This window comes from Colobus angolensis, unplaced genomic scaffold (assembly GCF_000951035.1).
Source record: "Colobus angolensis palliatus isolate OR3802 unplaced genomic scaffold, Cang.pa_1.0 Scaffold37, whole genome shotgun sequence".
NCBI lineage: Eukaryota > Metazoa > Chordata > Mammalia > Primates > Cercopithecidae > Colobus > Colobus angolensis.
Genome location: NW_012117043.1, coordinates 8621149 through 8631553, shown reverse-complemented (window position 1 = coordinate 8631553; position 10405 = coordinate 8621149). Strand labels below are relative to the sequence as shown.

The 10405-nt window shown below is 40.2% G+C and overlaps 1 protein-coding gene across 2 annotated transcripts in view; it reads right to left on the bottom strand.

Moving 5' to 3' along the window:
- Nucleotides 1-3606: 3606 nt before the first annotated feature.
- The window catches only part of MMD (monocyte to macrophage differentiation-associated), a 30409-nt gene continuing 23610 nt past the window's right edge, over nt 3607-10405 (bottom strand). The window contains exon 7 of one of the 2 annotated variants that reach the window (XM_011953749.1): nt 3607-5540. In XM_011953749.1, coding sequence (XP_011809139.1) covers nt 5340-5540 — 201 coding nt within the window. In that variant the 3' untranslated portion in view covers nt 3607-5339. The remainder of the gene's footprint in view (nt 5541-10405) is intronic. The other variant, XM_011953750.1, reaches the window with a different exon arrangement.

The following is a 10405-nucleotide window of genomic DNA, read 5'->3' as shown; positions in this document are numbered from 1 at the left end:
TCTCATTGGCACGTGAGAATAGTAGACATAAACTGAAGATGCCAAGTCTAAATGTAGAGATTTGGAAATGAGCTCTATTTTTAAAAGGTCTTCCTTTGGGTAAACCCATTAGTAAACCTTTGCCCCAGGAATGGCTCTCTTGAAAATGGAAACAGACTCTCGGGTTCCTGGGTTCACTTGGGTTCTGCCACTTACCTTGGGCAAGGAAACTCATTCATCTGTATTTATTTCCCCATCTGTAAAATGGGAATAAGAAAATGATTTACCTATAAGGTTTTTGTAAACATAAAATGAGATAATCCATGTAAACTAGTGCAGTACCCGATACATATGAAACACTCAATTATTTATTATTACCTTTAAAACCCAGTCATAATTGTGGATGAAGCTGTATGTTCACTGCAGCATTGTTTATAATAAAAAACTAAAGCAATCTAAAAATCCAAAATTAGGCAAATGATTAAGCAAAGCAGGCTACATATCCAGTTCTGAAAGATTATGAAATCATTGAAAATTCTTGCTATGAAATGATATAATAGTAATAACAGTTTTTTGGGGTTTTTGTTTGTTTGTTTGAGATGGAGTATTGCTCTGTCGCCCAGGCTGGAGTGCAATGGCGTGACCTCAGCTCACTGCAACCTCCACCTCCCAGGTTCAAGTAATTCTCTTGCTTCAGCCTCCTGAGTAGCTGGGATTACAGGTGTGTGCCACCAAGCCCAGCTAATTTTTTTTTTTTTTTGTATTTTTAGTAGAGACGGGGTTTCACCATGTTGATCAGGCTGGTCTTCAACTCCTGACCTCGTGATCCGACCGCCTTGACCTCCCAAAGTGCTGGGATTACAGGCGTGAGACACTGCACCCGGCCGATATAATAGTATTTGTAAATGCTTATAATAAGTGGGAAAAAGTATATAAAATTACATATGTGGCATATTTACAGCTGTATAATAAAAATAGGGAAATAAAAGATTGGAAGTATATTAAAATATGTTATGATAAATGAATGCTAGATAATTTTTAGCTTTCTCTATTTTCCAAAGGGTTTTATATAGCTGTATGATTTTTAAAGTAAAAATATTCAAAATATTTTTAAAAATTTAAATTGTTGCTTCTTGAGTATAATCTGCACTCAAAGACCCAATTATTGCACAATTGTTTTGACTTATTTTATTGCTATATTCAGAAAAGAGAACCAGAGGGAAATAAGTTAGGCAAATGCTTTTTTTCCCCAAATAATTTTGTAAATTGTTGATACTTATTCCTATGAAAGCACAAATAAAAATGCTGGACATTTTCTTCTTTAGGACATACTTTCTAATATCTACAGTCTATTTTCTCATCAACTTTCCTGTGGTTGCTATGAATGTTCTAGCTGACCCTTGTGGTCAAAAAAACCTCTATGGCCAAAGAAGCTAAAAGTCAGTTTCCAGTTAGTAAGAGTGCTTGTGATGGATAGGATAAACTCGCTAAAACCAAAGTCTGTCCTAAAAAATGCTTTATTCTCAGTCTTTCCCTTCCACACCATTCTCCACCTTTCCCCCCACCCAGCCCCTTTCATTCAATAAAACTTCTTCACTCTTGTCATAAGCCAGTGCTATGCTAGAAGCTAGGAACAGAAGTGGATGAGACTATGTCCCTGCCTGAAAGAGTTCAGTCCCAAGACCAGAGGTAAAGACAGTAAATACAATCACAATGCTCCATGACAGGGGCCATGAAGGAATATCTGTGCTGTGGGGTCAAAGGAGGGCACCACTACTCATGCCGGTGGGACTAGGTCAATGGCACAAGGGAGGTGGGTGGCACCTGATGAAGGCTTGGAATAAGCAACTATTTGCCAGGTAGGAAAGGGGCTGGAGTAAGGGCATTCCAGGCCAAGGAACAGCAGGTACAAAAACACAGCTGCAAAAGCACCATGAGGGCATGTGTGTTGTGGGGGAGGCTGTGAAAATCACTAGCAGGGCTGATGTCAAGTGGGGTTCAGCTGGGGAGAGGGCCAATCAGGCGGAGTCAGCATGTGAAGAGTCCATGCTAAAGCATCTGGTGTGAATCTTATAGGATAATAGTCGGTGGAAGTTTTGGAGCATCGAGACACATGCTCAGATTTTATTTTGGGAAGATAATGCTGGTACAGTGTGGAGGATGAGCTCATTTGAGGGGTGTAAGCAGTGGCAGGGATACAAATGAGGAGGTGGCTGCTGTAGTCTGATGACAGCTAAGTAGGTCTTTTTAGGACCTTGCAGTGCGAAGAGAGGTGAGGAACCAGATCAAGGAGTTGTGAGAAAGGCAGGGGTGATAGTTCTGCTGACCTGTTGGATCTGGGGGGGGGTGCAAGAAATCAAGGATGCATGAATGAACAGATGGCTGTGGCCATGCCATTAACTAAGTTGGGAAATTTCAGAAAATAGGTTTGGTGCTAGGATGAGGAAAGATAATGAAATCAGTTTGGGATGGCTTGTGTCAATTCAATATGTCTGGGAGCATTTAGGCAGCTGGTTAGAGAGAGGTCTAGTCCTTAGAAAATAGTTTAAGGCTGGACATACTGAGGTGACAGCACAATAGTGGGGACACTCTAGAAATGGATGAGGTCACACCACTGACCTAGAGGACAGAACTCTTGGGAATCATTACACTTCAAGACACTCGATCCTCAAAATTAGATTTGACAGAGAGTTATCCGAGGGATTATTGAGGTTCTAAACCACGTGAATAGTGTTTTCTTTTCTGTCCATGCCTGATGAATTTTTAGTTCAAGTTTGTTTTATTTGTTTTTGCTGACTCTAGAAATGCAGTGGTATAGAGTGAACGGGAGCCTTCGGAATCAGATAGAGCTAGCTGCTGTTCCAGCTCCCTGATTTAGGATGAAGCAGTTAAACTTCTCTGGCCCTGGTTTCCCGCACTACAGGAGAGGCAGAATGGTGTCTAACACTCGGAGAGTTGTTAGGTTTATAATCTGTTATTTGTCTGGTTGGTAACATAAAAGACTGCTAACCTCAGTCCTATAGAATATTTTAATATTCTATATGCTAAACCAAAAGGTTTATCTTGGTAAAGACACATCATCTAAAAAACTTGAAATCATTAGGTCCTGACTAGTGTATTTTAAACTGAAAATGTCTGTTGATTAATGTTTGAGCTGGCTCTGGCATTTCAATTATTAAAAAGTAGACTAGAGCCTGTAATCCCAGCACTTTGGGAGGCCAAGGTGGGCAGATCACGAGGTTAGGAGATGGAGACCATCCTGGCTAACATGGTGAAACACCATCTCTACTAAAAAAAAAATACAAGAAATTAGCCGGGCGTGGCGGCGGGCACCTGTAGTCCCAGCTACTGGGAAGGCTGAGGCAGGAGAATGGCGTGAACCCGGGGGGCGGAGCTTGCAGCGAGCGGAGATTGCGCCACTGCACTCCAGCTTGGGCGACAGAGCGAGACTCCGTCTCAAAAAAAAAAGTAGACTAGAAAGTGCTAAGTGACAGGGCATATTTGTTTTTCTTTCCATTCGGACTTTTTTTTTTTTTTTTTAAACTAGTATACAAATTACAAATGCTGGATGAGCTCAAACTCTCAAATATGCATTATTATTTTCACAGTCATCTAATTCAGAGACAGTGGAACAAATCCAAGTAACAACTTTATTGTAGTATACAGCACAATGTTTACATACATATTAGTGGTTTTGACAGTGTTACTTTTGAGCAGACCTTAGATGAATCCAAAGTTAATATATTAAAAATAAACTATACACAGTAAAACAACAGGCAACCAGATGTTCAGAATCATGCAGATAGGAGTGGTTTGGTTGGTGTTATCACTGGGTACCTTGCCTATTTAACTCACCAGCAAATACCACTTCTTCTGTTTCTCGTTCCCATATAATTCATCAAAATCAGAGTTCTAAACATACACAAAATAAACCTCTTTTAAAGCCCTATCAGCAAAAAATTTCAATTAATAAGCTTATCATCAAACCAAGAATTCTGCTGACCATTTGCTCAGTCGATTACTAGGAAACAGGTAATATCAGCACCCGATCTAAAGGCAAGCCTATTTCATGTATTAAAACACCAACAACAGAGATTAACCGACAAAGCAACTATTAACAACATATTAATCTTAATATAAGACACTGAGAGAAAAGTAAAAATAATACATAAATATCACTCCACTGAGCCAGGATATAACTCATGGACTACCAGATACATGAGTTTCTACCTGTCAAACAATGCTTTAAATATTTTTCTAGGAAAAAAAAACCACACACACACACAATATATTGGAAGATGCAAAGGAAAGGCAGAAATGTGAATGTGTGCATCTAGTTCCACAATTTAAAATAAATATCAAACTGACAATATCAAGCTAAGTGACAATGACTTAACCACTGGGCACCAAACAGGCAATACAACTGCTCACTGTAATACATAAAGCTCTTCAGGAGTTTCCAGCAGATGGCCATCCCAACAATACTGTCCTAATACAGATAAAATACTCATCCACTGTGGAAAGAGACCCTGAAGAGAATGTGGCAAAGGCATAGAGAAAAAGTTGGATCTTTTGAAAAAGTTAATGATATCAAAATACTTTTCCATCACTGGTAAACCAAGCTAGGTCAAGTATGTGTCCCAAAGCAGCACTGAATTCAGAGTAAGAGGTTGGCAGAAAAGTTTGGAAAACTGCAGTTTTTAAAAATTGGCAATTTCTCCATGCTTAATAAAACTATCAGAAGAGGTATAATGTTTGTTCATTTGTGGAATGTTGACTGCTTGCTGCAAAAATTCACAACATGAATGAGGACCCGCAGAGATGCGTATCAATGAAATATTTTTTTAAAAATTTACAAAAAACTAAAGTTTCTATTTAAAAAAGAACCATGTTATGCCAAGATGAAACATGGTAAAAAGTAGTGTAAGTTCTGTCCATGATTCTTTACCTAGTGAATGGGAAAGTGATAGAAACAATTCTCTTCTTAAAAAGGAAGCTTTGTTATTGCACTGACTTTTACAACCTGACATAGTAATTTAGAAAAATCATGTAGTAAAATCTGTAAAATTAAAATACAAAATTCTAGTTTGTAAACATCAGTTGGCCGAGTCTATTCAGAGTCCTTCATGATAGTGGAATGGAATGAATAATTAATTCACTACCTTATTTATTTGCTGTGAGGGGGAAAATTCCAGAACACAGCCTTTATACTTTCACAGTAATTATATTCAAAATATATAAAGAAAGTCAGTGCAGTTATCTTATTTTTTTTTTCTTTCTCTGTGCAATGTTCAGCTCTCACCCCACTCCCAAGTGCCATAATTGAAATAATACTGGTTTGGAGACTTAGTACAGATTGGTCATAAATGCCGCATAAAGTCTGTAGGACTTCGGTAAAGGTATTTCCAAATGGCGTAGTAATGCACTGCAGCTGCTGTGGCCACAAACAGGTGCCAGATGGCATGGGCAAATGGAATGATGCCATCACTCTTGAAGAACACAACTCCCAAGCAATAAATTAAGCCCCCACAGGCAAGTTCCTGAAGTCCATCAGTATTGTTCTGTCAAAAGGGAAAAAAAAATAAATAAAAAGGGTTTGATGTTACTCTGCATGGCAAGCTACAGATAACTGTAATTCCCTCTAAGGCTCTTGATTTTCTAGACAATGAAGAAGCTGTGTGAACACAATCCTGATCTGTAAACATGAACCAAACATAAAAAAAGTCTCTCATACTTCGACCTGGACTGCCCTTTGGACTGACAATCTTGAGTTGAGCAAGCAATCACATTACAAGTCTCAAATGAAAAAGCAGAACATTCTGCTCATTTACAGCATATTTAAGTAAAGTGCAATCACAGTCAGACACAGAAGTTCATTTTAATAAAGTGCAATCCTCTGTTCTCATCTTCCCCTTTAAATGCTTTCTTCCCCACTAAGGCAGGCCCAAGCCACTCTATTTATAATTTACATCTCAGCCAGGGTATTCACTTCCCTTTGTCCTTCTCAAACACTGTTCTACACTGATTGCTTCTTTGAGACTTCCCCTGCTTATGTGAGCTTACAGATTCCTTAAGGCTGACGCAAGAAAATAGTAACTAGAAGTGACCTCTGAGATCATAGATCAATTAGTACAAAATATTTCCTAGCCTTCTAGGTATCTCCAGGCCTTTTTGTCTTTGAGCCTGGCCATTGCTTATCTTAGCAATAAGTTAATATTCTTGTGTGTCTTAGGGCAGAAGGGAGAATATTTTAGGCCGTTCTTGGTTTTCAAAGATCGAGGCCCATCTACAAGATTAAAATGGCTTGTATGAATGAGGAGAGAGAATACAGGCAATGCTTAGAAGCTGCTGAAGAAGCAAGTCAGTCCCCTGGATTTCTGAGGACTAGGAATAGAAAGGAGACAAGTTCTTCAGAGTGAGCGGAAACCTAAGGCAGATCATGGCAGGGCCTTGGAAGGGGATAGGTGTGTGGGTGTCCCAGGGGCCTGAGCACTGGGCAGCAGTCTTGTGAGCCCCACAAGAGTAAAGGGAAGCTCTAATTCAGGCACCTAATTAGAATAGGCCCCAAGGGCCTCGGCTAAAAGCAAGGCAACAATTGACCATCATGAGCTAAGGACCAGGTGTGAGGATCTAGGACCAGTTGTGAGCATCAGTCCTTTTTCAAAGTTCACAGAAGCCCCCATGTTTTGTGTAGGATCAAAAGATGGGGGGCCGGGCGCGGTGGCTCATGCCTATAATCCCAGCACTTTAGGAGGCCGAGGCGGGCGGATCACGAGGTCAGGAGATCAAGACCATCCTGGCTAACATGGTGAAACCCCGTCTCTACTAAAAATACAAAAATTAGTCGGGTGTGGTGGCGGGCACCAGCTACTCGGGAGGCTGAGGCAGGAGAATGGCGTAAACCTGGGAGGTGGAGCTTGCAGTGAGCTGAGATCACACCACTGCATTCCAGCCTGGGCAACAGAGCGAGAATCCATCTCAAAAAAAAAAAAAAAAAAAAAAGGTAAGGAGCCAATCCGAATGGACTGACATCAGATTTCTTCCTAACCTTGGTAAGGAAGGACTTCAGCCAGATTTATTTTTATTTAAAAAGTAACACAGACAAAATACCACACGCTATTAATTCCTCAAGGTTATACAGCAATGAATACACATTATACAAAATTATTTGTGTGTGTATTAGGAGCCCTCTTCTAGGATAGGGGTAAGGCTGTCATCAGATTCCCAAAGGGGCATAGGGACTCCCAAATGGTAAGAGTCATTCATCTAACACAACCCCCTTATTGCAGAAGTGAGGAGACTAAGGCCAGAGCAGTGAAGTGGCCTGAACAAAATCACGTGGCTGGTCACTGTTCCAAAATATCCTTTTTTTTTCCTTTCTGCCAGAACAAGCAAGACACCAAACCAAGTACACAGGTTAGTTTTGACATATATTCTGTTAACAGGTATTCTTAAGACACCACATATACCTCAACTTTCAAAGACCTAGAACATAGTTAATTCTGTATCAAAACAGAATTTTTTTTTCATTGTCATTATTGTAACTATGTGCCAGACACTGTTTGAAGCACTTCATATATTTATTCATTTAATCTTCACAACGACCCTAAAATTAGGTACTATTATCCCCATTATACAGATCAGAAAACTTTTTTATCCAGTCTGACAATCTCTGCCTTTTAATTGGAGTGTTCGGTCCACTGTGATGTAATTGCTACTATATAAGAGGTACCTAATTAGTGATATGGTTGTATTGAAGCATCCCATCTTGCTCTCTGTTTTCTATTTGGTTTCATCTATGCTTTGTTTCCATCTTCCAATTTCCCCACCTGCTTTAGATTAAATTGAGTAACTTTGGGATTCCATTTTATCTTTCCTCTTGATTACGTAACTATAACATTTATTTTGCTTTTGTTGTTGTTGGTGGTGGTGGTAGTTATTCTCTTTTTGTGAGATGGAGTCTCATTCTGTTGCCCAGGCATGATCTCAGCTCACTGCAACCTCTGCCTCCCGGGTTCAAGTGGATTCTCCTGCCTCAGCCTCCCAAGTAGATGGGATTACAGGTGCGTACCACCACACCCAGCTAATTTTTGTATTTTTAGTAGAGATGGTGTTTCATCATGTTGGTCAGGATGGTCTCAAACTCCTGACCTTGTGATCCACCCGCCTCAGCCTCCCAAACTGCTGGGATTATAGGCGTGAGCCACCGCGCCCAGCCAGTGGTGGTTATTCTATGGATTACAGTGTGCATCCTTAACTCATCACAATGTACCTTTATTATTATATCCCCTACACAAAGTTAAGACCCTTAAAACAATGTGCTTCTATTTCTCCACCCCATCCATTGTTGTCATCTACTTTACTTCTACATGTCAGAAACCCCCAAGCTATCTTGTGAAGAAATTAAGAAATGAAAAATAGCCACGTATTTACATACAAATTCATTATTTCTAGCAATCCTGCTTTTATTTATTTATTTAGACACAGCGTCTTGCTCCATTGCCCAGGCTGGAGTGCAATGGTGCGATCTTGGCTCACTGCAACCTCCGCCTCCTGTGTTCTAGTGATTCTCCTGCCTCAGCCTTCCGAGTAGCTGGGATTACAGGTGCCCATCACCATGCCCAGCTAATTTTTGTATTTTTAGTAGAGACGGGGTTTTGCCATGTTGGCCAGGCTGGTCTCAAACTCCTGACCTCAAGTAATCTGCCCACCTCAGCCTCCCTGGTTAAATTTTTGACATTAATGTTACTAAACTGACCTAACTTCAACTTGAAGTTGATAGGGTTTTTTTGTTTTTTATTTTCCTTTCAGCACTTTATTTATTTTATTTTATTTATTTTTGAGATGGAGTCTCGTGCTGTTGCCTAGGCTGGAGGGCAGTGGCCTGACCTCAGCTCACTACAACCTCCTACAACCTCTGCCTCTTGAGTTCAGGCAATTTTCCTGCCTCAGCCTCAGCCTCTTGATTACAGGGATTACAGGAGCTCTGCCACCATGCCTAGCTAAGTTCTGTATTTTTAGTAGAGATGGGGTTTCACCATGTTGACCAGGCTGGTCTTGAACCCCTGACTTCATGTGATCCACCCACCTCAGCCTCCAATGTGCTGGAATTACATGCGTGAGCCACCGCACCTGGCTCCTTTCAGCATTTTAAATGTGCCATTACATTGTATTCCTGCTCCCATGAATGCTGATAAAATGTCAGTGGTCATCTTCTCTCCTTGCTCTTTTTTCTCTCTCTGGCTGATTTTAAGGTCTTTTCTTTGTAGTTTTCTTAGTGTTTATCCTGCTCAGGCCTCCTTGTGCTTTGTGGATCTCTAGGTTGATATTTTTCATCAAATTTGGAAAAGTTGTAACTAATATTTCTTAAAAAAAAAAAAAAACCCATAAAACAGAAAACTCAAAACCAAAAACTGCCCCAATTTCTTTCTCCTTTTGTTCATTTTTAAATCACTCTTTTCTCTCTTGCTTCAGTTTGTATAGTTTCTACTGACCTGGCTTCAAGTTCACTGACCTTTGCTTCTACAATATCCAATCTGTTATTAAATCCCTCCAATAATTTTTTTTTTCCACAAGACATCACAGTTTTGGGATCTGGAATCTCCATGTGGATTCTTCTTCATAGTCTCCATGTATTTTCTGAGATTCCTCATCTGTTTTAAACTCCTCGTGTGGGAATCTCAGTCTCTCTCCTGTCTTTTGATCTGTGTCTATTGATCTGTTTTCCCTTAGGTATGTGTCACTTTCCAGTTTCTTGCCTAACTAGTAATATTTATTACATATTTATTATTTATTTTATTACATTATTATTGATTTCTGATAATATTTACTTATGGTACATGCTAAGTTGTTACAGTAAAGATTCTGTTGTATTCCTTCAAAAATTGTTGAGTTTTGTTCTGTTAGGCGGTTTACTTACTGGAGGATCAATTTTATCCTTTCGAGGTTTGTTTGGGCCTTGTTATGGTAGTTCTAGAGTAGCCCTCTCTCTAGGGATAGAGTAGCTCTACGCCTAAGCTGTGGCCTTGGCAGGGTCAACTGAGTGCCTGGGATGTCCAGCACCATCTGTGAACTCTGGCTGGTTGGAACTTCAATGGCTCTCAGCACTGGGCACTGTCTGGAATCTCCATTTATCTTCCAGCCTTCTAAGAGTTATTTGCAACTGGAGCTTGCAGAGTTTTGCCCTGCACAAATTCAGCTTGATATCTGGACAATGACTCAAGGAAACTGCTTTATGGATTTCTGAAGCATCCTCCCTGAGCAGCTCCCTCCTCTTCCATACCCTGCCCCACAAACTGCAGCCTTGTCGGTAGCTTGAAGTGTAATTTCTGTTTCCTCCACCCAGGCTGCGGTTCTCTGGGCTTTACCTCCTTTTGTTGCTGTTTGGAAAGTGTCTCCAAGGAAACAACTGGGTGAATTCAAAGTT